This window comes from Arvicola amphibius, chromosome 9, assembly GCF_903992535.2.
Source record: "Arvicola amphibius chromosome 9, mArvAmp1.2, whole genome shotgun sequence".
Lineage (NCBI taxonomy): Eukaryota > Metazoa > Chordata > Mammalia > Rodentia > Cricetidae > Arvicola > Arvicola amphibius.
Genome location: NC_052055.2, coordinates 47039571 through 47065980, shown reverse-complemented (window position 1 = coordinate 47065980; position 26410 = coordinate 47039571). Strand labels below are relative to the sequence as shown.

Below are 26410 nucleotides of genomic sequence, written 5' to 3'. Positions count from 1 at the left end.
CTCAGAGGGATCCACCCTTGTCTGGTGACTCTCCCTCAGGACCCTTATTTCCATCCCCTTCTAACTCAGTCTTAATGAACTACCCAGGTCACATGACACTACCAGACCCTCACTTTTCCCCCTTAGGATGTCTACTCTTGATTCCCTCAAGAACCACCCCCTTGGAAAACACACCCTCTCAGGAAACCATACCTGCCCCTTAGGGTCAGCATTCTCGCTCTACTCAGTGCCACTGCACCCCCTAGTAAACATCACCTGGTTACCCCACTCTTGTAGCACTCTTGTCCTTCACTCTCTACCCTTCAGGAGCCCCACCCTTTCTTCTCAGAACCACCTTTCCCAGTCACCCCACTCTGCACTCCTCTCCCTCCTCACTCCCCAGGATCCCCACCCTAACACCCCGAGAGAGCCACCCTTCCTGGTCACCCCACTCACGCCTTCGCGTCCTGCCCCGCCCCCTCATCCCGGCTTGGCGCGGCGCGCGTCATGGCGGCGGCGGGCGGGGCGCGTCTCGCACGCAGCGCGCCGGGCGGAGCGCTCGCCGCATTGTTTGCTTCGCTGGGGAGCGAGCGGCGCCTCGGCAGGCGTCCGAGTAGATCCGTGTCCGCGTCCTCCGCCCGGCCGGGCCCCGAGCCGGCCTTAGCCGGCCGTGCCGGCGCCGCCGACCCCGCCCGAGCCGCGGCGCCCTGCGGGCCCGGAGCCGCCGGTCGAGCGCGCCCCGGAGCCCGGCGGGGCTCGGCTGCGCGGCCGTTGGCGGAGGAGCCGCGGCGCCATTAGCGCCGCCTCGGCCGCGCCGGCCCCCGCGCCTGCCCGCCCGCCGGGCTCCCGCGGCCGCGGCGCCCCGAAGGTGAGTGTCTGACGGTCGCTGCTCGCCGCCCGCTTCGCCGGCCGGGGCGGAGGCGCCGGCGCCATGTTTGGCGGCCGCGGCGGCGGCTCCGCATTGTCCGCGGGCGGGGAGGCCGAAGAGTCGGGACGGCGAGGCCCGGAGGCCGTGAGGCCTGGCGGGCGCGGACGCCGGGGAGGACTGAGAAGGCCGGGCCGGCGTGGGCCGCCGTGAGTCGGCGCGCCCGGGGACGCCGAGATGGGTGCCGGCGGCTTGCCGAAGAGGCCGGTGTCGGGGAGGCGAGACCGCGGCGGGATCGCGGAGGCGGAGGCCGCGGCCGGGTGGGGGTGGAGAGGGACACGGAGGCCACGGCGGGGTCGGAGAGACAGAGGCGTAGAAGGAGGCCTCCGCAGCGCGGGAGGCGCGGCCAAGAGAATGAAGCCGGCGGCGGGGCTCAGGAGGCGGGGAAGCAGTCGGGCCGGGCGGGCTCTGGGCGTCCCGGCTGTCGGTCTGAGCGGCCGGGGCCACATCGAGGCCGGGCGTCGGACAGCGGAGGAGGCGGAAGGCCTGGGGTCTCGCGGCGTCTGCCCAAGTCCTCACCCGTAGTCTTGGCGGTGCGGAGCGGGTCGCATTATGTAACAGATAGGTCCGATCTATTTTGCCAAGACAGGAAACTCCCTTGAAGAGGGATGGGCTCGGAAGATTTCCTAAGTCGAGCGCGTCCTGCTATCTCCGGAGCAAGCCTGCAGCTCCGCCAAACTCCGTGGATGTGTGCAGGAAACGCTGAGAAACGAACGCGCGTGCGCGACTTTTCTTGGGCCTTTAGGAGAGAAGCAACTTTCCTGTGCATAATTTGCAGAAAACACGGCTCTTCTTCATGCACTGCAGTTGTGACACACTTACACACACCTAGGAAAACGCCCCCTTAATGAAGGCCATTCCCTTCACCCAGCTGCGACTGTTTTAAGAGTTTCTGTCATCTGGTAACATATAGTTACAGAGTTGGGGTATTTATTTACTCTTTTAACACCTGCTGGGTCTGGCGCTGTCCTGAGTCTGTGTTCATTCCTTGAATGGTCACACCACCGTTAGAGGTGTGTCTCTTTCCTGTGCGTGCTTTTACAGTGAGGGTTAAAAGAAGCTGGAAGAAGCTTGCCTACAAACGCCAGGGCAGGAAATGAACCGAGCTGATTTTGAGCATAGAGTCTTTTCCTCTTTTTTGCCAGCAAAGCTTTTTTAGGATGTGTGTAACACAGTTATTTCTGGAGAAAGCATGCTTATTGCCTTTGCTGATCCCTCCATGGAAATGCTTGTTTCTGCACAGAGCCGGAGGGTCAAAGTGCTGGGCGGATATAGGTAAAACGAGGAAGCGGATGAGATTGTTGGGCCCCGGACTGAGCAGTACTGTTAAATGCCCTCTTTCCCCGGGTCACAATTACATTTTCAAATTACAGAGCAGCTGTGGCCTTTAAGTATTAGGTTCAGTTCTTGTCGAAAAGTGGTTTAAAGACCTTCAGTGCTCACTAGAAAAATGTGGGATTTGAAGGGTTGGTTATAGTACTTTACTGTAGAGGAGAAAATTACATGTTTGTCTTTAATCTGGGAGCTTTTGCTTCTACCCTGTCCTGGTAGTGATTTGTGAAGTGTCCGTGGGTGCACCATGGTTCTCTCTGTGTGCAGGATATGATGCTGACACTTGTATGTACATCTGTCTTAACCTAAGGGATGCTGCTAGAGGCTGAGGGCTGGATCTGGTGGGTTTGCTGACAGCTCCCTGAGAACCCAGGGTTGAGTAGATTCCTCGAGGCCCCACAGATGCAGGTGCATTGGGTCTGGCCGACCAGTGTCTTCTTGTTCCTGTTCATAGGGAGATAGTATCTAATTTTCACACAAAACGTGGGTTCCTGCATCCTGTAAGATTTATCTTAAAAACTGCATATACGATTTGTAGAGATTTCTTTCTGGGACTTAAAGTGTGAAGTCTGCTCTTTGCGGGTTTTTTCTCGAAGACTGATAAGATAATTATGAGGTTGTGAATCCAGGCTTCCTCAAGAGCTGTGATCTGGACTGCTCTGTCGGTTCATCTTGGAATGCTTGGGAGTAAGTTTTCTGCTTCTTGTCAGTGAAGTGGGCTCTTTTAGAGGGAAGAGTTTGAGTTGTCTCTGCCGTTGTTGCTCCATGTGCTTGTCCTGCTTGACTAGTGGTTCAGAACCAGCATGTCGCTCATAAGGTGCACAGACACCAAGTCACCTCAGGGAAACTGAAAGGCGAGGAGTCCTCTACAATGAGGTGGGAGTGTAGGCTGGCAGCACCCCGATTTTGTCCACACTGGAAATGAACAGTTCTTTGCATTGAAGTTTTCAGGCATGTGAGCCAGTGACAAGGACTCTTGATTTGTTGGGGTGGGGCGACTTCTGCAGGCTATTTGAGGTTTGTGGGAACCCATCCTTTCTTTGGAGCAAGATAGGAGCATTTTCAAGTGTGTCAGGAAGACAGCAGAGATGCCTTTTGACTTCTTGCCCACAGCTACATTGACTTGAAGAGTATGTGTCCCAGCACATGGCCGGATCCTGGCCTGAATGAAGAGAAAGGCTGATGCTGCCCATGGGAGTTTCCAGGGTGGTCACTGCTTAGGCTCTGTGGAAGCTACTTTGGACTGCTTGGGGCAAAGATATTCTACAGCTCCGTTCAGGGTTCCTTTCTACGTCCTGACAAGGCTGTGTGTTTGTAGGATGTGTTTGGGAAGAATGGACTACTTGATGCTACTGAGTGATGGAGGCTACTGGCCCCCAGCACAGGGTTCACAGGAGCCCTCAGCTGGGCAGTAGTGGAAAAGAGGAAGGAGACCTAAAAGGCTTGCTAAGACTAGGTGGCCATTGAGCATGCCTGCTTTGTGGCTACAGGTATCTATGTGATGTGAAGTCTATCTGAAAAACAATCCTATACTTGTGAGAAAGAGGCCAAGGTCTCAAACTCTGGAGGGAATGTTGCTGTTTTGTAGGCAATTTTTTCTTTTTTTTGGGGGGGGGGGTGACGGGGTTTCTCTGTAACAGCCTTAGCTGTCCTGGAATTAGCGCTGTAGACCAGACTGGCTTAGAACTCACAGAGATCCGCTTACCTCTGTCTCCCAAGTGCTGGGATTAAAGGTGTGCACCACCACTGCCCGGCTTATAGGGGACTTTTGGCTTGATCTAAAATGGTGACTTATGTGTAGTATGCACCTGTGCCCTAGCTGTTCAGCAAGAACCTTGAGAGCTGCTCCCTCTGCCTCTGTGCCCATCAGTACCGTTACTTGGATGTGGTGATGGGCACTATTGAAATGTCCTAGGAGAAGTTGTTTGGAAGTCTCAGAAGTATTCAAGCTTCGAGAGCTTCATTTGTGGGATGTTGAGTTGATTTGTTAGTGTTAGCCAAGCATATTTTGTGGTTTTCTGATCTTGTCATCCTGCATGGAATTAACTTTGTTATTGACTTTATTTTAGGTAATCATTGCCAAATGAGGAGGAAAGGACGATGTCATCGAGGCTCTGCAGCGAGGCATTCTTCTTCCCCGTGCAGTATTAAACACTCCCCCACTCGAGAAACATTAACGTACGCACAAGCTCAAAGGATGGTGGAGATAGAAATTGAAGGACGCTTGCATCGGATCAGTATTTTTGATCCCTTGGAGATCATACTAGAAGATGACCTCACTGCTCAAGAAATGAGTGAATGCAACAGTAATAAAGAAAACAGTGAGAGGCCGCCTGTTTGCTTAAGAACTAAGCGTCACAAAAACAACAGAGTTAAAAAGAAAAATGAAGCCCTCCCCAGCACCCATGGCACACCAGCTTCAGCCAGTGCCCTTCCTGAGCCCAAGGTGCGGATTGTGGAGTATAGTCCTCCATCTGCACCCAGGAGGCCCCCTGTGTACTACAAATTCATTGAGAAGTCAGCCGAGGAGCTGGACAATGAAGTAGAGTATGACATGGATGAGGAAGATTATGCCTGGTTAGAGATCATCAATGAGAAGAGGAAGGGTGACTGTGTCTCTGCTGTGTCACAGAATATGTTTGAGTTCCTAATGGATCGCTTTGAGAAGGAGTCATATTGTGAGAACCAGAAGCAGGGCGAGCAGCAGTCCTTGATTGATGAGGATGCCGTTTGCTGCATCTGCATGGATGGGGAGTGTCAGAACAGCAATGTTATACTCTTTTGTGACATGTGTAACCTGGCTGTGCACCAGGAGTGCTATGGGGTGCCCTACATCCCTGAGGGCCAGTGGCTTTGCCGCCACTGCCTGCAGTCTCGGGCCCGCCCTGCGGATTGCGTGCTGTGCCCAAATAAGGGTGGTGCCTTCAAAAAGACAGACGATGACCGCTGGGGCCATGTGGTATGTGCCCTGTGGATCCCAGAGGTTGGCTTTGCCAACACGGTATTCATTGAACCCATCGATGGTGTGAGGAACATACCTCCTGCTCGGTGGAAACTGACATGCTACCTCTGTAAGCAGAAAGGCGTGGGTGCCTGCATTCAGTGCCACAAAGCAAATTGCTACACAGCATTCCATGTGACATGTGCCCAGAAGGCTGGCTTGTACATGAAGATGGAGCCTGTGAAGGAGCTGACTGGAGGCAGTACCACGTTCTCTGTCAGAAAGACTGCTTATTGTGATGTCCACACACCTCCAGGCTGTACCCGGAGGCCTCTGAACATTTATGGAGATGTTGAAATGAAAAATGGTGTCTGTCGAAAAGAAAGTTCAGTCAAAACAGTCAGGTCTACGTCCAAGGTCAGGAAAAAAGCAAAAAAGGCTAAGAAAACACTGGCTGAGCCCTGTGCGGTTCTGCCGACCGTGTGTGCTCCGTATATTCCCCCTCAGAGGTAAGTGCATCTGAACTTCAGAGCAGATGAGCCTGGATTGACAGACTTGATGGAGGACACAGATTAGGGCTGCAGGAAGCCCTCCATTTGTCTGTTGTACCTTCTGAGAGTCGTTTCTTAAGCCATGTCTCCATTCGTTTGCTACTGTCCAGTGGGGCAAAAATGTAAGAGAAGTTATAGATTGGGATGATTTACAATTCCTTGTGACTAAGCGGCCTTGAGTATAAGGTAGGCGTGGTTGTAGGAGCCACAGCCGCACTGGCATCTGGATTTCATAGCATCCTAGGTTTTCTTCCCATCTGTGTAACATGTTTAAGCTCACTTACTGCCAGATTTTGGGACCTTGTAAAAAAGTTAAAGAAAAACATGTGGCTGGAAATGTGAACCGCCATCCTCTGTAAGGTGCCGCCTGAGCTGAGCCTAGACTGGGAGCTGCAGCTAGATGGTCTTCCTGCTAGTCTTGGATTCACAGGGATCTTCTGTCTCCAGCTCCCAAGTGTGGGATAAAGGTGCTCACCACCACACCTGACTTCTTTCTTCTTTTGCTGATGATGTCTTCAGTAGTGCAACTGTTGCCTGATCTCCAGAAGGGCGACTGTGATGGCCCACAGTCTATGTTCCTGGTGATAGGAGTCCTGCTGTGCTCTTCTATGCTACTTAGAGACTGCTTCACATCCCCCTCAATCTGCCCTGATTGCCTTCAATCCCTGTGTCTTTTGTACTCCTTGGCTTGCCTTTTTTGTTTCATTATGTAAAAGGAAAAATGTTCTTTTTCACATCATAATACCCTTTTGAACCCTGTCCCTGAGCCTGGAGGAAGTAATTTTCTGTGAAGGGTATGGACTTTAAGTCTGGTCAGGTATGTAAAGCTGAGATGGTGATGTTCATGTGAAGCAGACAGCTGCTCTGAAGCAGCTTACATGGGTATTGGTGACAGAACTGCTTTGTAAAAACACTTACTTGGCAAACGAGTGGACTGTGGACTTGCAGAATATTCTTATTGCTAAAGGGCTGAGGCTGTCTTTAACACAGTGACCATTAGTTTTTTTTTTTCTTAATGTCTGACTTGAAGAAGTTGCTCATTCTTATTAGCTTGTGTTATACACTGGAGTTGGGCACTATGGTGCCACCATGAGGTTACTGGCTGAGTTGGGAGCACAGTTTTAACATAAAAGGAACCAGCACTGTCTTTGTATTAGCAGAGTTTAAAACAGTTTTTGTAAGTGCTGTGTTATTGTAGAGCTATACCTCCTTACAGTTAGTGAATCAAAAATGAATAGAGTGCATAACCCACTGCTCAGGCAAGGCCCATTGAAAACTCCATTAATGGATAGAGAGTTTATAACCCATTGCTCAGGCAAGACCCTGTGAAAACCCCATGAATGGATAGAGAGTGCATAACCCATTGCTCAGACCAGACCCTGTGAAAACCAGCATGCCTGTATTTGGTAAAATTTTCAGCCTGACTTCAAAGATAGTTTAACTGGGATTTCTGCTTCTGAGGCAGAAAGGATAGGGTTATATCAAGAGCCATGAAAAAGTTGAGTTTTACCAAAACTGAAGTAAATGAAACAACAGTCTATCACTACTTCTCTGGTCAGCGCCAGATATTACCTGTTTGAGGTGATGGGGTGCAATCCTTGTACTTGTGGTTCCTGATGTTCAGGTTTGGAACATGAGAGCTGCCAGATGGGTGGGACTGTGGGAAGGAGGATCTGCAGGTGAGAACAAAGGCTCTTTGGCCTTCTGTGGCCAGAACCGTTGAGGAAAGAACTTGAAGCTTTAAATACTTCAGGGTCTATTATAGAGTTGAGCAGGTAAGAGGTGCGCCCGGTTTATGTCTCCCAGACAAGGTCTTATCTGTGCCAGGATCACCTGGGACTTACTAAGCATGCTGCTGGGTTGGCTTCATACTTGCGAGTCTCTTGCTTCAGTTTGTTAGGTGCTGACCATGTCCTATCCTGTCCTGTCCTGTCTTGTCTGATTTTGTTTTGAGTTGGATCTCACTATGTAGACCAGGCTTGCCTCAAACTCACTATATAGCCCAGGCAGGTCTCAAACTCACAGCTTCCGCCTCTTGAATAATGGGATTACAGGTGTAAGCCAGCACGCTTGCTTGGCTACTACTGCTGCTGCTGCTTTAAGATTTATTCCTCTGTGTGTAAGAATGTTTAGACTGCGTTTTTTTTTTTTTTTTTTTTGGTTTTTCGAGACAGGGTTTCCCTGTAGTTTCTAGAGCCTGTCCTGGAACTAGCTCTTGTAGACCAGGCTGGCCTGGAACTCAGAGATCCGCCTGCCTCTGCCTCCCGAGTGCTGGGATTAAAGGCGTGCGCCACCACCGCCTGGCTGACTGCGTATATTTAAGTGCACCATGTGTATGATTGGTTCCTGCCAAAGTCAGAAGAGGGCTACAAGTTCCCTGAAGTATTAGGCCTGCTAACTTTCTTGCCTTGGCTATGCAGGGCCCTACTTTTTATTTCCAGGAGAGTGACTGCTAGTGGGTGTGTGGCTATTGTCTGCCTAGATCTGGCTTGGGACTTAAAGCCTCTAGCCACTTGGATAATTGCTGTGCATTTTATTCAGTACAGAAGATACCTGAGTAGTGAGTTGAGACTGGGGCTCCTTTTCTTTGGTGGTATTCATATTGGCAGTTCTTGATCTGACTTTGGGAAAAAGACAAAAATGGAATATGAACACTTACGTATTTCATTAGATAGAGTAGTTCTTGCTTTTGAGTATAGTATTGAATTCTGTTAGGTTTTGTACCTTTTTTCTCCTCCATGCTTCTGGCAGTTAATTATATAGCTAGTTCCTGACTTAAGATTTGATTTACCTTTTTTTTTCTTCCCCTGAGACAGGGTTTCTCTGTGTTGCCCTGGCTCTCCTGAAACTTGCTCTATAGATCAGTCTGGCTTTGAACTCAAAAGATCCTTCTGCCTCTGCTTATGGAGTGCTGGTATTAAAGGTGTATGTACCTCTACACCCGGCTTTTCTCTTTTCCTTTTTCTTTTCTTTTCTTTCTTTCTTTCTTTTTTTTTTTTTTAATTTTTGAGGTGGTCTTACTATGTAGCTTTGGCTGTCCTGGAACTCACTATGTAGATTAGACTAGCCTCAAACTCATGGCAATCCACCAGCCTCTGCATCCTGAGAACTGGAACTAAAGGTGTGTAGCAGCATGCTTGACTGAGTTACCATGTCATTCTATGCATTCAGTACAAAACACACTTGGAGCTTTGCCCTTTTCGGGCTAGCAGTATGTGTCGTAGACTCTGGAGATGCTGGCGACGCACTGATGTGAACCACAGCTTCCAGTGAGTGGCACAGAGAGGATGAGCGAGAACTCTTTGTGAGGAACTGTATTGCTTAACTAGGCTGTTTGGTAGGAGAGATGCAAGAAATGAACTCTTGACTTGTTGGTGTGTCAAATTTGACTATTATGTCAAAGAGCATCTGTGTTTGATAAACATTTCCATCTGCCACAGGTTGGCCCCTTCCCTCCCAGGTGGAAGCCCTGCCCTGCATGTATTGAGAGCAACCTAGGGGTGTTTGCTGCTGTGGGAGGGCATTGGAAAGCAGGCAGATGCATCTACTATAGTGGTATTAGGGAAGAAGCATGAAAGAAACCAACTGAAAAGTACAAAACGACATGCTGTGGTGTGGAAGGCAGGGCGCCCACCCTGGTACCTGGCGAGTGGAAAGAGCCAAATCAGTCTAGGGGAACAGTGGGTCTGTTTACTCCTTAGACAGTGTCAGCAGCAGCATGCCTTCCGATGTGTTACATTAGCCTGCCCTTGTAAAGCTGTGCCATTTTTGATCTGAAATCTATGTATACAGGCCACCCATCTTACTGACTCTGTTCCCACCATCTGGACACCATCCCCTAGTGGGCCTGGGTGTATTGTCCCTGGGCACTCATCTGAGGGGGTATCTCCATTGTGGCTGATTTTCTCCTCCTTTTAATTGTCATCATAGTTACTTTGCAGAAATAGAGGTAGATATTTATTTTAGAAGTTTATTGCTGGGGGGCAGATTGTTCCTACTGTCTCACTACTGCTGCTGTCCATGTGAGTCCACTCAGAGCTGACAGTGGGGTAAACTTAGTACCAGAGCTGCCCAAGGGAAGGGACCCTGAGGTCAGCAAGACACCCAAGTTTGACTGTTTCAAATTTTCAAAACAAACAAAGGGAACAAAAAAGACCTCCATTAGTTCACCTAGTTACTTATTGCTAGTGTTCTGCTGTGAACCGTGTACACCCTTATACATGGATTGTGGAGACTTACACACATCCCCTTGCATGGTCAGGTGCCCTTCTGGATATAGGTTTTAAATTATGTCTTTGCGATGGGGAAGGACACAATGTCTAAGTCCTGTATACATCCACCTTCTAGAGGTAATCTCAGTGCCTGACTGTTGCTCCATACACGTAACCCTGCCTGCCTCACACAGTGCTCAAACCCTGCAAGTCATAGGAAGCTCATTCTGATAACTGTTTTGTTCTGAGGTGTCAGATCATTGGGCCAGCTGGAAGGTAAGGAGTCAGAGAGCTTGAAGGTAGGCAGGTGAGACTCTGAGCAGTGTCCTGTGGACACAGGGCTGGGGTGTGTATCTGTATCAAAACCCATTCAGCTGCTGTGCTGTGACTGTTGAGTCTCTTCAGTCTTCCCGGGTTTGGATGTTTTCAGTCTTTGTCTTCTGTGCTACCTGGAAAAACGTTCTTCTTTTTGAGTTTATCTGGTATTGCCTTCTGGTTCACTGAAGTTGTGCTTGAATGTGGAAAAAGTCTTCCTCCTGTGGTTGTGTAGAGCAGTGGTTCTCAGTCTTCCTAGTGCTGCTATCCTTTAACACAGTTTCTCATGTTGTGGGGACCCCCAGCCATAACGTTTTTGCTACTTCATAACTGTAATTTTGCTACTGTTATGAATTGTAATGTAAATATTTTTGGAAGTAGGGGTTTACCAAAGGGGTTGCTGCCCACAGGTACATGGAGCCTACCTGTTCTCTGTGGGTGATGTTTTTTTATTTTTTAAAAGCAGTGTTCTGCTGGCATGTGTGTCTACAGGCCAGAAGAGGGCTTCAGGTCTCATTATAGGTGGCTGTAAGCCATCATGTAGTTGCTGGGAATTGAACTCAGGACCTTTGGAAGAGCAGGCAGAGCTCTTAACCACTGAGCCATCTCTTCAGCTCAGTTGTTGGTCTGTTTTATCATGCTATTTGGGAGGAGTATTGTTTCCTGGTGTGTAGTCTGACATCTGTGGCGAGGCTTGAAGACAATTCTAGACTGAGGGTTGTTTCTGCTTGGCCAGTCTTTCCTTTGATGGTAGAGTAAGTGTTCATCCTCAGGTCACCTTGTGTCTTCCTTCTCCATGGTGCTTCCGTTCTCCTTCTTTTGTACTGGTTTGTCAGTGACCTGGGTAGGCTGGGAAGTTTCCCTACATGGGCATTGTGAGAGGTCCTGGAGGGTCTGAGAGGAGCCACTTCTCACTATCTCATGGAGTCAACCATTTGATAGCATTAATAATAAAATTGGCCTCGGCCACAGTTGCGCTGCCACCGCTGAGATCTTGGCTGCTGGTCATTTCTTTGTGGTGACTGTCTTATTATAGGCAGCCATGAGGATGCCCAACTTGCCAGATCTCTCTCTGTGACTGTGACGGTTGTGGTCTTGGCAGTCCAGGCTTCACATGGCCATCTGTTGACCAGAAGGTGTTATGTGCTTTATGCCTAGAGATTCTTGGAGGCAAAAACCAAGACTTTAAAATAATACTTTTTTTTTTCATGACTTTTTAATTCTGTTTATTGATGCTATAAGGTGAGAGACTCTTGCTAATCTGACCATGGAGCTGTTGTGAACATGAGTGGAGTTTGTTATAAAGTTGAGGATGTGTGGGAAATGTTGGGCTGGTTTCACAGATTCACTCTCCAGAAATGAGTTGTGTGGAGCATCTGCAGAGAGTCTGGACCTGTGCACGTGCATAGTAGACGTGTTATTTCCCCACTTCTCATGATTTTTGCCAAGAAAATTCTAAATAAGGAAAAACCTAGAGACTAACAAAATTTGAATTATCAAATGTAGCAGAGACTGGGTCACCTGGAGTCCTGCAGTCCCTGTTCTTATTCTTCTAGCAGTGTTGACAAACATCTGGGGTGGTCGGTTCTGTCACGCGCTCAGGTATGCACGTATGCGCTCGCATGTGTGCACACTCCTGGAGTGCATTATTTAAACTTAGGTAGCTATCCCCTCCACCTGCATGCCTTGTCCTGCCATCTCCAGTGGCCCTGCAGCATGAAGGAAGCCATTCTCTGATGATAAGGGGCTGTACGGTATTGAACCTTTGAAGGAGCAGTCTGGATATGGATTTTGGGGTGGATGTATGTTGCCACAGTTGTTACGGTGTAGGTGGGTGTAAGCGGGTTATCCTATCTAACACCCCTCTCGGCGGTTTACATATGTGTCCTGCTATCACTTGAACTTGCTTGCCCCTCCCTGTGCTGAGTCAGCAAGCACTAATCATTGTAGCTCTCACTCATTTTTAGTGATAGCTATGATTTACCAAAAAAAAGAAAAAAAAAAAGAAAAGAATAAAAGCTTTAAAAAGTCCAGAGAACCCATTTGTTCAGCAACGTAATTCAAAAGTTCTTGCGACTGGCCAGTTCTCCCTTGCTTGTGTTTCCCTTTTCCTTGTTAGAAACAAGGTCCAGCCATGTGACTCTGTCCATGACCCTGCAGTGGATAAAGATTCTTATAACTGGCTGGGCAGGCAGTGGTGGCACAGGCCTTTAATCCCAGCACTCCGGAGGCAGAGGCAGGCGTCTCTGTGAGTTCGAGGCCAGCCTGGTTTACAAGAGCTAGTTCCGGGACAGGCTCTAAAACTACAAGGAAACCCTGTCTTGAAAAACAAACAAACAAAAAAAAAAAAAACAAAAAATCTTATAACTGTAGATTTATAGTTTTTGATGAAGTGAGTTTTGGCCTGTGGGTCAGTCCTTTTCTGTGTGGACCGTGTCTTTTGGGTCAGACTTAAAATCATCTCATCCTATAGGTCAGAGAATTTTTCCATGTTTCCTTCAGGAGCCTTGGGTCCTAAGATTGTTTGTTGAGGATGATAGGAGAGAGCCTAAGTGCCTATTCCCTCCATACTGCTGGTGGTTCTGCTGTTGGCCTTCCTGTGGCCTCACAGCCCCACAGTTACTTACTTGTTTTCTTGGTCCGGCTCCACAGCGTTGCTGAGTGGAGTAGAGTGGTAACTCATGATATTTGGAGCTTTCTGCTGACTGTCCCCATGACTACATGGCTGTCCCCATTATAGCAGTGTTCTATATGAATAATGGTAGGGACTACCTCATTATTCACATAGGGCTTTTGTTTTAAATTTTATTTTATGTGCCATTGGTGGGAACCCCTAGAACTGACGTTAAAGACAGTTTTGAGCTGCCTTGTAGGTGCTGGGAACTGACTGAACCCAGGTCCTTTGGAAAAGCAACCAGTGCTCCAAACCATTGAGCCATCTCTAGCCTGTTTTTTGTTTCTGTGTTTTTTTTTTTTTTTTTTTTTGAGACAAGGTCTCTACATAGCTCTGGCTGTCCTGGAATTAAAGGTGCGTACCACCACACTTGACTAATATTGAGAGGGGCCAGGGAGTCCTTGTCTCAAAACAACGATACCCCCAAAGGCAAAAGTAGCATAAGTATTTTGTGACTTTGCAAAGATTCAGGAATTTTTGTTTTATATTGATATATTGTAAATGTCTCTTTTTTTACAATTTTTAAAAAAGACTTATTTGTTATGAATATAGTGTTCTGTCTGCATGTATGTCTGCAGGCCAGACCAGGAGAAGGCACCAGATCTTATTACGGATGGTTGTGAGCTACCATGTGTTTGCTGGGAATTGAACTGTGGAAGAGTAGCCAGCAGTCTTAACCTCTAAGCCTTCTCTCCAACCCCTGATACATTGTAAATCCTATCTTTGTGAACAATGTCTGAAAGTAACTGTTTGGGTGGGCTTTCTGATCTTTCTGCTCTTTATCCAGACACAGTTGCAGCCTGCCTGTTGAGCTGGCCAGAGGGGACTGATTGATGCTATACAACCTGCTCTGCTGTTTACATAGGACTTTAAAAAAGCAAACTAAACAAAAACCAGTCTCACTATGTATCCCAGCTGTTGTGCAACTCACTGTAGACCATGCTGGCCTCGAACTCAGAAATCTGTCTGCTTCTGCCTCCTGAGTGCTGGGACTAAAGGGGTGTGCCACCATCCCTGGTGTCAGTGTAGCTTTAAAAGACTAGTTATTTCCATGGATGACTATTAGTGTTAGAATGAGACTAATTTAATTTAATTCTCTTGCTGTTTTCATTTTTACTTTTTGAGACAGTGTCTATGTGCGGCCTGGGCTGACCTCAAGCTCTCCATCCTTCCGCTTTAGAGTCTTGAGTGCTAGATGACAGGTGTGTCTACATGCCCTGCTTTCGTCCTGGTTTTTGCTTTTATTGGCTAAGGTGCTAGAAATCCTGGTCACAGCTATGAGTAGTCTATAAAAACAGCCTCCTTAGAAGTCTCAAGCTTGTTGTCATCAGCTGACTTCCACTTTAGGCCTAGGATTTTTTTCTAGCTAAAAGTGGGCAAAACCTACTCCTCCAAAGGTTAGGGTATGTGAGTCACTTGCCATCTTCATTTTGCAAACATTCTCTTCAAACTTTTCAGCAAAAATGGGTCTACTGAGTTTCTCTTGTATCTTTTTTTGTTTATTAGCTATATTCAGGAAGGCTTGAGGAACTCTTTGAGTGTATTCTTGCCAACATTTAAAGTTTTTAAATAGACTACAATTTCAAAAAGTTCACAGAACAGATGTGTGGTTAATAAGTAAACGCTTTTGTAACTACTTCGTGTCACATGAGACTGCGTATTGCAGCCCCTGCACAGTCCCTTTCCGTCGTCAGGGACTGAGTGCTCTCTGACTTGTAGGGCTCGCTTCAGGAGCTTTCCCCTAGATAATCCTGCTTTCCTTGTGCCTTTGATGGAGTACCTGTATCAGTTTTACTTATAAAAACTGAGTAGACAAGGTTGGGTACTCTATTAAGAAAAGTTTTTGAGATCACAGTTTGGGGAGCTGAAAGTGCAAAATTGGGCACCACATCAATTTATTCTCTGGCTGAATCACATCAGAGTAATGGCATCATGGCAGGAGCATGTGTGGGAAATAGAAATGACATGGTAAGATAGGAAGCCAAAGCACAGGGAGTGGCCAGCGTTAGGTCTCCCTTTTGGGTACCAGTATCACACCAGAGATCTGGGACAAATTATATCGAGTGGAGTAGCACCTCTTTCCTTCTAGGGGTCCATTTGGTCACTTCTTCTTCCAGGTTCCTGTGTGCTGTGGGTCTCATGCCTGACTTATTTGATGGCCTGTTAGTGGTGTGCCTTGGCCTGTTCTTCTCCCACGTGCTTTCTCTGAATTAGTAGTTGGCCTTGGAGCTTAATGAGTGTGGGATGAATAAGTAGACATATTTGCTTTTGACTGGTCTGCTTCTGGTGGGCTTATAGTATTGTGCCTTTTGTCCATCTCTTTCTCCAAGGCACATGGTTGCTCACCAGAGGTGAGGCAGGTTCTGCAGATGGTGTTTGGATACATACCTGTAGGGTGCATTTTCAATATATTTTTATGTATTTAACAGTTTCGTTTACAACTTGCAAACTGTTCACATTTTTCCAAATTTTTGCATTAGAGAAAGGGTGGATTTTTATTTTTATTGATTTTAATTTTATTTTTTCTTGAGACAGGGTTTCTCTGTTTAGCTTTGGAGCCTGTCCTGGCAGTCAATCGGTAGACCAGGCTGACCTTGACTTCACAGAGATGCTCTCACCTGTATCTCCCAAGTGCTAGTGCTAGGATTAAAGGTGTGCACCACCAATGCCTGGCTGGATTTTTTTTTAAAATGAGATTGGAGTCATTCTTTTTTAAAACAAATTGCTAACCAGCATTTTTTTGGGGTTTTTAATTGTTTTTTTTTTTTTTTTTTTTTTTTTTAAAGATTTATTTATTATGTATACAACATTCTGCCTCCATGTATGCCCGCACACCAGAGGAGGGCGCCAGATCTCATGACAGATGGTCGTGAGCCACCATGTGGTTGCTGGGAATTGAACTCAGGACCTCTGGAAGAGCAGCCAGTGCTCTCAACCGCTGAGCCATCTCTCCAGCCCCGGGTTTTTAATTGTTAAAAAATTTTTTTGTCCCTGAGCCTGATGGTGGTGGTGCACTCACCTTTAATCCCAGCGCTTGGAGGTAGAGACCAGTGGATCTCTGACTTCAAAGCCAGTCTGGTCCACAGAGTGCGTTCCAAGACAGCCAGGACTACACAGAGAAACCATCTTGAAAAACAACCACCCTCCCCCACCAAAAAAAAATCTTGTATATGTACTGCCTCATGTGATGTTAAAATAACTCTAAGTGTAATATTAAACATTATTTCCATGTTAAAGCCCTCTGTCCTTTACATGTTGCTGGAATTTATATAGTTTACTATGCAGATGTTAAGCACGATCCAAGTGGTGAAAACAAAAACTACCCAGAAAAGCAGCTTAGGAAGTGACCAGGCCTGCCTGACCCATGGACATAGTTTCTTGTGGACTTTGGTACATCTTCAGGTGTCTGTCACTTGCCTTCTGTTGCACTTTTCTGTCTTCATCTGAGTGTCTTTTGGTGGCTTTGTCATTGGAGATAGGCTTTATGCACGGTCTTGGTGCCAGACCCACCCCTACTGAACATGCAGAGCCACAGGGGTGGTAGAGCTGGCAGAGCTCTGGCCGGAGACTGCAGCCTCAGGATTTGCAGCATTCTCAAGAGGAAGCCAGAACTTAATTTGATTCTTTTTTTTAAATTTTTTTTTTTTTTTATTTTTAAGGTGAACTTAGAAGCTTTTAATGTCAGTTCTAAAATTTTGTTGTGTAATGCACAATGAAGGAACACCTTGTGGCCTTTTGTAGTTTTGTACTGTTGAAATTGTGATTTTGGTGGAGCTTGTTTTCCAATGCTCTTGTGAGGCGCACTGAGCTCTTCTTCGAAAGTAATGGTGGAAAGGAACAGAGAAGCTCTCTGGCCAGCCTTGAAAGGCTTGATGGTTTAGCCCCCTGCTGCAGAGGTTTATACAGATTTGTATTTCTAGTCCCCGAAGGCTGAAGTGTCTTCAGAAGATGGTTGTCATTTATTAGGAACAGACTGTGTTCCCAGCCTGAGCTGGTGGGCTGCTCTGCTTCAGGTAGTTCTCTCTTCAGGATGGAGTGGGACCAGGGCAGGTAGTGCCACCTGTGAGAGCAAGCTGTGACCTCAGAGTTCAGCCATGAGCATCTTAGCTGACAGTGGTCAACACTGCTCTGTCTGCGTGTAGATAGGACACCACACAGAGGATCAACATGTTGAAAGTTTGGTCAGCTGTGTTTCTTTTTGGACATTTGACCTGATGACTATTTTGGTGGATGAAATCTCCAGATAGCTGAAGGTTAAGAACTATTTTCATAGTACAGGGCCATAGATAATATGTGTCAAGACTCAGGGAGAGACCTGCAGTGTTACTAAAGTAACGTCCTATCTAGTTTTCTAAATGCAAACACACTTAAAATAATGCTTTTTTCAAAGCTAAACTCTGAGTTTTTCCATGTTCTAGATTAAATAGGATTGCGAATCAGGTGGCCATTCAGCGGAAGAAGCAGTTTGTGGAGCGAGCCCACAGCTACTGGTTACTCAAAAGGCTGTCTAGGAATGGTGCTCCCCTGCTGCGGCGGCTCCAGTCCAGCCTGCAGTCCCAGAGAAACACGCAGCAGGTACGTGCACATTGCCCTCATCCACCTTTCAGTGTCACTTGCCTCCTAACACACTGATCAAACACTGTCCCCTCAGGTTGGATGTGGTGCTGACCTCTGGGCTTTGAGCTGCTAAGCTGCAGAGTATGGCGTGAGCTCAGTGTTGAGTTGTGCTTCCTTCCCTACTCTTGCATACGCTGATGGGTGTCTGCTCTATGTCTAAGACTGCCAGTTCCAGGGAGAGAAAGGACTTGCCAGAGAAGTTGGAAAGGGAGGCCTGATGACAGCCTGGACCTGATGGGTGGGGATCTTTGTGCTGGGCCTTGAGTATATCGTTGGCTTAGCATTGACCATAACAAGGAAGAGGAGAGGAGTTGAGGAGGTGACTTTTAAATTTCTTTTAGTTTTATTTTTATGTGCATTGGTATTCTGTTTACGTGTATGTCTGTGTGAGAGTGGTGGGTCCTGGAGTTGTAGACAGCTGTGAGCTTCCATGTGGGTGGTGGGAATTGAGCCTGGGTCCTTTTTTTTATTTATTTATTTGTTTATTATGTATACAGTATTCTTCCTGCAGGCCTCATTACAAATGGTTGTGAGCCACCATGTGGTTGCTGGGAATTGAACTCAGGACCTTTGGAAGAGCAGGCAATGCTCTTAACCGCTGAACCATCTCTCCAGCCCGAACCTGGGTCCTTTTGAAGAGCAGCCAGTGCTTTTAACTACTGAGCCATCTCTCTAGCTCCCAAGGAAGTGACTTTTTAAAAGAACAAATTTAAACAAACTTGTCCGTAATATTAGAGGTTATCTTAAAGAGGAAAGAATTATCTTCTGTGGATGTCACACACACAGTTCCTCTCTACATTGCCCAAATATACATGTCTGGTGGCCTCTACTGCTACTCATGGGAGGGGCTAATCTTTAGATCTGTAAAATATCAGCCACCTTTAATGGAAGTTAAGTTTGTAGAAACCTGTTGAGGCACAGCTGTGGAATGAGCTGTGGTACTGGAGTCCTGCTGTGTGAATTAGATGCCCGCATCTGCAAGTGGCCAAGTGTCACTCTTCTGGGATCTAAGAACTTGCTGGACTGTAGGTCTGATCTGAGTGGAAGGGGCAATCCAGGGCCTCCCCAAGTGTCAGGTCTTCTCTGTTAGATTCTGTAGATCACCTGTGTCTATTCATTGGGGACACTTGCCTCCTTGAAGACTACTGGGTTTTATGAAGCTGCCCCATCTGAGGACTATCAGGGGATCACTAAGTTTTGAAGTGTCTAGCACATTGAGACTGTTTTGGTTGTTGAGTGAATCAACCATGTTCTTTACCTCACTTGTTGTTGAGATGCTGCTGTTCTTTCAGAGCACAGCTCCACTGGCGGTTCCCAGCATGTCTGCTTGTCCTGGGTACCAGAGGGGAAGAAGGTCTTAGAGGGATATTAGTCATGAAGTGGGGGAGTGTTTATCAAAACTGGGCACTGCTTTTGGTCTTTGTTTATGCGATGGTAACAGTGTTGGAAATAAGATGTGGAGAGACATGGAGATCCAGACCTCATGTCTTGTCTTGAGCTAGAGAATACTCTCTAAATAAGCTAAGCATGAACCACAGAGGAGTGTTTTTGGTAGGTTGTCAATAAGAATGAAATGCCATCAATACAGTAGTGGGGCATACAGCTGTTGGCTTCTTTGTTGTATACATGGGAGCTTATAACGACAAACATAAGTTGCCAGAAGGCCTGTGGGTGACTTGTATAGAGAGATGGAGGAAGAAAGAGAAGGAGTGTGATAAGACAAGGTGGCAAAGACAGCCCTCCAGAGGGTCATCCCATGTACTCCAGAAAAGCTGTCCAGTGCTGTACTCATTTAGACCCATCTTTTTAGAGGCAGGTCTGTGAAGAAGAGTATTTGCTGCCAGCTGTCCCTTTTTGCAGAGGACATTGAGGCCATCAGAGAGGGGGAGCAATTTGTGAATACAAGTCACGTGGTGTTCCTGGGTTAGGGCATTCTAGAATCACCAAAAAGAGAAGTAGAAGGCATTACCCATGGCAGAAGGGCCTGCTATGCAGTGTTGGATCAGACGGGGACATGAAGCCGAAGGCTGTAAACTGCACCCACATTGTCCTAGTGATTAAGGCTTGATATCTCTCTCTCTCTCTCTCTCTCTCTCTCTCTCTCTCTCTCTCTCTCTCTCTCTCTCTCTCTCCTGTCTCTCTCTCTGTCTCTCTTTCTGTCTCTCTGTCTCTCTCTCTCTCCTGTCTCTCTCTCCTGTCTCTCTCTCTCTCTCTCTCTCTCTCTCTCTCTCTGTCTCTCTCTCTGTCTCTCTCTGTCTCTCTCTCTCTCTCTTTTAAATGGCCTGAACCTTGCCATTGGAGCAAAGCACATGCTCCATCTTAGCCCTTGATAAGTTTTTAACTAGAAATAAGTGATGTTAGAATTTGATTTCTGTTGGTTTTGGTTGTCTGTGCTCAGCCAGACTTTGGGAGAAGACTGTTAGACAGACCTCTTCTCTACCATGACTGACATTTTGGGCGATGGGGTTGAGGGACAGTAGAATAGAATGAGCCACTCTGAGAGATGTCACTGAGTTCATGGTGCTATACCTGAGACTACCAGTGTTGCCATTAGAGAGGCTTCCCTAGGTGTGTGCAGAAAAGACACACTGGTCTGGTAGAAAAGACAGGCTCTGATCTTGTGCCATCTGCTGAAGCGGTGCTAGGAAGGAGGTAGTTTAGGATGGCCAAACAGTTTCTGGCTTTTTTTTTTTTTTTTTTTTTTTTTTGTTTCCTCTTTTCCTGCCCCATTAACTCCTTGGGGCCTCTACTTCCACCATCCTGCTCATAACACCCTTTAGGTCTGGGACTCTGACAAGTCTGACTTGGCTAAGCCTAGCTGCCCTGTGCTTCACAGATGAGCTGACCTGTTCCCCCAGTATGGTGGGTGTTGGCCTCACTGCTGAACTGGTCCTTGTTATAGGGTTGGGTCTGGTCATCTTCCCTTATCCTGGTACCTGGATCTTGGCATGTGTTGGGAATGGACACACTGGAGTGCATGTGTTTCTTCTTGGCAGTGGGTGACCACTTCTGAACTTCTCCTTTTCAGAAACCACTCTACTTCTAACCTCCTGACATTGACTTCTTTGTAGAAAAATAGACTTCCGCAGAGCAGCAACAAGCAAGCTGGTTTTTTTTTTTTTTTTTTAATGAGTGATATGTATACAGGCTCAATTTTTCATGATCCTGTAGTATGCTGGAGTACGGGTACCTTTTAAAATTAAAACCAATCCTTGGAAAGAAAGCCACTGCATTTTGCTTGTCCTTAAATATACAAGCATAGGTCTATCAGTAATCTGGAGATTTCCTTTGCTTTACAGGGGTTTGCAGGCCAAATGTCCTTTTGGTTACTTAAAGTCTGTTTCCAACTAGTAGGCAAGAAGTTGCCTGGATGTTGTTAGGATATTTGTTTTCTTTTTTTGTTTGTTTTGGGGCAGGGTTGACTAGGAACTTATGGTGTAGAATAGGCTGGCCTTGAACTCACAGCACTCTGCTTGTGCCTGCTTCTGCCTTCTGAGAGTTGAAATTAAGGGTATGCACTGTCATACCTGGTGGCATTTGTTTTTTGATTCACCTTTCCATGTATTTACTGACTTTGTGTATACATGGATGATGCTGTCATCAACCCCAACTAAATGCTTAAAAATTTTCAGTAATACCAGGTATACCCTGCAGTTCTTCACTGCTGTGGGCACTGAAGTATGTGGGTGGAGACAGATTATGCTCCAGCCATCCTGTGCCATTGCTTTCATACCATGACGGGTGGCTGTACATACAGTTTGGGTGGTAACACTGTCCAGATACCCTACATCCTTGACCAGTGTGCTGGTAGCCTGGGTTACAGAGTCTCTGCTGTGGTGCCCTCTGAAGATGGGCCATGAAAAGCAAAGCCATCTAGAGAGAGAAGGGTCTCATGTCTGTGGCCTGTACCTTGCAGCTGTATGGCATCACTTTGTTTCTGGCCGGCAGATGTAGGTACTTCTGGGTTGCTGTCCAGCAGCAGTACAGGAGGATAGACTTCTGGAGTAGCCGTTCTCCACCTTTTATCCTGGGGTCAGGGAGGAGGTAGTTTCATATTCATAGAGCAGAGAGTAGAGTATTAGTTTTGGATAATGACCACTGTGGTGTTGCATGAGGACCAGGGGTCTTGGACAGGCTCACTCTGGGGTGGCAGAAAGGGGAGTATGGGTAGCCTGAAAGTGAGATCTGGATTGGGGAACAGTGCTCTGGGGATCTTGGTTGAACAAGAAACATGGGATACTGAGAGTATGTGGCATGTTGACTTTCCTGGAAAGTGGCTGGAAAATCTTTATAAATAGGGCTCTGGTTTTGCTTGGGGTTCCTTGATTGCTATTAAGGGATGTGTGCTTTCTCTGTGGCAGTGGCTCTTGTTCCTGTAAGGGTACCTTTTGGACACTCTGGCCTTGAGGGCTCTACTAGGCCCCTGGACTATTGTGGGCTGTTTTGGCTTTTTACTCTACTTAGAAGTCTTGAGCAGCTCCAGCACTGACCTCTGTGTATCAGACTGCTTTCCTACCACTGTGTCTCCTGACTTTTCAGTGCTGCATTTGGGTTTTGATGTCTTGGGTAGAGAGGGGCTTTGCTGGTTGCTAACTAAGTTAGGACAAGGTCAGGGCATGTTCTGTCTGGTATCTTGCTCTGTCACCTGAGAAGACAGAGGTGTGACTGGTGACTGCAGTGCCCATCCTTGTCTCTAAGGGGTTAGAAGTGATCTCTACACCTTACCTGCTGAGCCCAGAACTGAGCCTGTGTAATATTCCATTGCCAGTCAGGTTAGTTCAGCCTTGTATTGTATACCTCCTTTCTTGTGCTCCCTCCAATACTCCCTTCCCTGGAGATCAAGCCAAGAATCCCTGGTACCATGGGCCATATTGGACCCTTTTGTACCTTAGTTACAGCACAGGGACTCTTGAAAGAGAATAGGCCTCAGGTAACCCTTTTAGTCTTAACCTGTGTGAGCTTTTTAGACCCCTGGCAGGAAGAAGCTTTAGGCTTGACTGATGGGAAGTTTTATTTAATCTTTTAGAGAGAAAATGATGAAGAGATGAAAGCTGCCAAAGAGAAGCTAAAGTACTGGCAGCGGCTGCGACATGATCTAGAACGTGCACGCCTGCTAATCGAGCTGCTACGCAAGCGGGAGAAACTCAAACGTGAGCAGGTAAGGCCCTTGGGTTCTGCCAGCCTCCAGGGCTGGCTCTGGATGAACCTCTTGCTGCTGTTGTGGAATGTTCCTGGAGATGCTCTAGAGTGACCCTTGTGTACCTGCTGACTTTGTACTGCTGCCCCTGCCCCACAGCACATCCCTATCCTATAGCTGGTCCCATGGTATCTTTGGTACCATTTTTGGGTGGCCACCCCTAAATTTGCAAGGGCCTTAAAGGAAACCTCTACTTTGGAAGAAGCACATGTCCTTGCACAGAGACAGTCGCTTTGGGGTATGGTGGTGGGCTGCATGTAGGCTGCTCTGTGCTGATGGTTGGGGTGTTGCTTCTGTGACTCTGCAATATGTGAGGTGCCATGGTCTCCAAGAGAGGTATATCCACAATTGTTTTGAGACTGTGTGTACACTTGTTGCCAGGTGAAGGTGGAGCAGATGGCTATGGAGCTCCGATTGACACCACTGACTGTGCTGCTACGCTCAGTCCTGGAACAGCTTCAGGAGAAGGACCCTGCAAAAATCTTTGCCCAGCCTGTGAGTCTAAAGGAGGTACGTATTGCTGTGGCTCACTGTTCTGTCTCATGTGTGACTCAAGATCTGTGCTGCTGTTTAATTAGTAAACATATAACTGGGAAAGAAGTTGCTTGAATTCTTGACTGGCATTATTATTTAATGAATGCATTGTTTAATATTTAATGGATAATATTTTAATTGTAAAAGATTATGTTTCATTGTAAAGCATTAAAAGTGCCTAAGTGAAAAGCTCTACTCAGAACTTAGCTATTGGTGATGTTAGTTCTGCTGGTACTCCACTTGATGTACTTGTAGCTAAAAGAACTAGATTGGGAAGGTTCCTGTAAAAATTGGGCTTAGTTTGGATTGGCATAGTGTTGCTATGTGAAATTAGTCTAGGGTGGGGGGCGGCTGTGTATATAAGGTGTGATTGGTATAGATGGCATGCACTATGTTTTGATTTTCCTTTGGTTTGTGTTTATTTTCCTCTCTAAAATTAGGTACCAGATTATTTGGATCACATTAAACACCCCATGGACTTTGCCACAATGAGGAAAAGGCTAGAAGCTCAAGGGTATAAAAACCTCCATGCGTTTGAGGAGGATTTTAATCTCATTGTAGATAACTGCATGAAGTACAATGCCAAGGACACCGTGTTTTATAGAGCTGCAGTGAGGCTGCGAGATCAGGGAGGTGTTGTTTTGAGGCAGGCCCGGCGTGAGGTGGACAGCATTGGCCTGGAAGAGGCCTCGGGAATGCATCTGCCTGAGCGACCTGTTGCAGCCCCTCGGCGGCCTTTCTCCTGGGAAGAAGGTAAGAATCCAGCTCTGCATCCAGGAAGATGGCAGGTGCTTTTCCCCTCAGACTATAGAGTTAAGATTCCACTATGCGGCCAGCATAAATGCTACTGAGGGTGCTCTTTCATTTCCTGTCTCCTGTGTGTTACACACACAGCACGTCTTGCTTGGGTCTTGCCACATTTCACATACCCACTGCAAAGAAACAGATGTCTAGTTGAGTCCAGATCTAGATGATCGATCTGTGAAGACAAGATAGTTGAGGATTCATATCCGAAGGCCTGACTTTGCTTCTGAGGAGGCCTCACAGTGAGAAGGTGCTATTGGTAGTTGTATTTCAGCTGAGAGGAATAGAAGCAGGAGCTAACATTGGCTTTGCCTCTGACCCTTTTTCTTGGATGCTTGCGGGTGTTCATGGAGGGCCTGTCTTCAGTGCTTGACCTAACCCTCCAGGACTCCAGGGTGAGCTTGTACCTTGGGCTCCACCAGGCACATGCTGTTGTGTTGCTCATGAAGCATGGTGGGTGTTTTTGTTTTGGTTTTGGTTTTTGAGACAAGGTCTTACTGGGTAGCCTTAGCTGGCTAGGAACTCAGTATGTGTAACAGATATATACTACCACATCTGATCTTCATCAGTTCTTGTAAACCTTTTGTCCCTTAATTGTTTATTCAGTAGGTGAATGTCCATATGGATTGGTGGTCCACCCTGGAACATGAATTTTTCCTGTATTTAAAATTGTTACCAAAGCCTGACGTCCTGTGTTCCTGTTTTGACCTCCTTTTTCTTCTTTTATTCCCTGTCCAGGAAAATGATAGGATTTTACTGACTTTGTTTTTCCTGTACTTTTCTTTCTTTATATCCAGCTGGTTACTGTGTCCTGATTCTGCTTTTGTTTTTCCACTGGCTTCTGGCCTGGAGAGACTGTTTGTCAGTACTTAGGCACCCATGGGATGTACAGGATAGATACAATTCCAGATAGTGTGTAGTGGTACACATCTGTAGTCACAGCACTCAGGAAGCTAAAGTAGGAGGTTTGCCACAAGCTCAAGGCCAGTCAGGACTATAGTAATTTCCAGGCTAGCGTGAGTTGCCTGTCGAAAAAACAAAACTGGTCCAAAAAGTATAATTAGAAAATAAATACAAGCAGGCTGGACTCTGGTTTAGTAGTGCATTTCTAGCATGCACAAAACTGGAAATGGTGGTACAAGGATTAGAATTTCAAGATCATCTTTTCTGCCTAGTGAAGTAAGGCTAGCCTGGGTTACATGAGGCTTTGTCTTGGAAACACACACACACACAGAGGGGGGGGGTAACAGATTTCTGCAGCCTAGCTAGGTCCAGTATGCTAGATCAGAACCATCTCGTGCTGAGATGTTCCTCCAACAGTCTCTGTTGGAGCTGAGTCTGATAGCCCCCAGGATTATAGAGTGACCCTTAGTCCTTTATGTACATCCGTGTTCTGTTCTCCAGGCTATGTGGGAGGCAAGGCTGGTAATCCAGCCTCTTCTGTCTATTGTAGATTTCCGGGGATGTGACTGAGCTCTGGGTGGTGTTGGCTGTCCTTAGAAACAGGAGCCCATGATATGTGGGAGCTTTTGATCCCACAGCTTCCAGTTTTCATGTTCTCTAGCTGGACAGTGTTTGGAGGCCTCAAAGTTGACACTTTCAGGAAACTGACTCTGCCACTGCTAAATAAATTTCTATGTCAGGCTTGTTGTCAGAGGAAAGTAATGGAAAGTACAAATCTCTTCCTCAGTGATTGGAGTAGAAAGAAAGGGTGATCCATGGTAAGGCCAGCTCTGGGTACCGCTGCCACTGTCCTGAGCCTTACTATAATGAAGATACTGGTCCTATTGAAAAAGAAGTAGATGAGCAGGTTATGGTAGTTCATGACTTAAATTCTAGTACTCAGGAAGTTGAGGAAGGAGCATTGCAAGTTTGAGAACAGCCTGGGCTACATAGTGAGACTTTGTCTTAACAACCAAAGAACAGAAAGAAATGAGCCTTGAAAAGCTGGGACTAATATTACTCTGTTATTTCTTTTTATTTCTTTTTGGTGTTTCAGATTTAAAAAAAAATTGTTTACTTGAATGTATTTGAGGCATTAACTTTGAGATTTTTCTAGAAATAGTGTAACTATAAGTCTTGAGTCAGCCCATTGGGAGACTTTTGTTCATGTTCCCATGCTAATTAGTGTTGTTCTTATAGACAGGGCAATTGAGCTGGACTTGGTTCCTGGGCCAGCTACGAGGTCTGGGCAGATCCCCTGTGCTACTTTTGGTTTTATCTTCACAAAGTTTAAAGAATTTCTTTGGCCATTTTACTGGCTTAAGTTTTGAGGACTTCTGTAGTCATTGTTGGTAGAATTTGGGGAGACCTGTGGACTCTGCAGCCTA

The 26410-nt window shown here is 46.7% G+C and overlaps 1 protein-coding gene across 3 annotated transcripts in view; it reads left to right on the top strand.

Annotated features, from left to right (window-relative positions):
• Positions 1–795: 795 nt before the first annotated feature.
• Brd1 (bromodomain containing 1) overlaps positions 796–26410 on the top strand; it is a 48096-nt gene continuing 22481 nt past the window's right edge. For 2 of the 3 annotated variants that reach the window (XM_038341559.2, XM_038341558.2), the window contains exons 1-6: positions 796–847; positions 4306–5686; positions 17347–17503; positions 22572–22703; positions 23124–23252; positions 23717–24029. In XM_038341559.2, coding sequence (XP_038197487.1) covers positions 4320–5686; positions 17347–17503; positions 22572–22703; positions 23124–23252; positions 23717–24029 — 2098 coding nt within the window. In that variant the 5' untranslated portion in view covers positions 796–847; positions 4306–4319. Of the gene's footprint in view, positions 848–4305; positions 5687–17346; positions 17504–22571; positions 22704–23123; positions 23253–23716; positions 24030–26410 lie in introns of those variants that run through there. The other variant, XM_038341560.2, reaches the window with a different exon arrangement.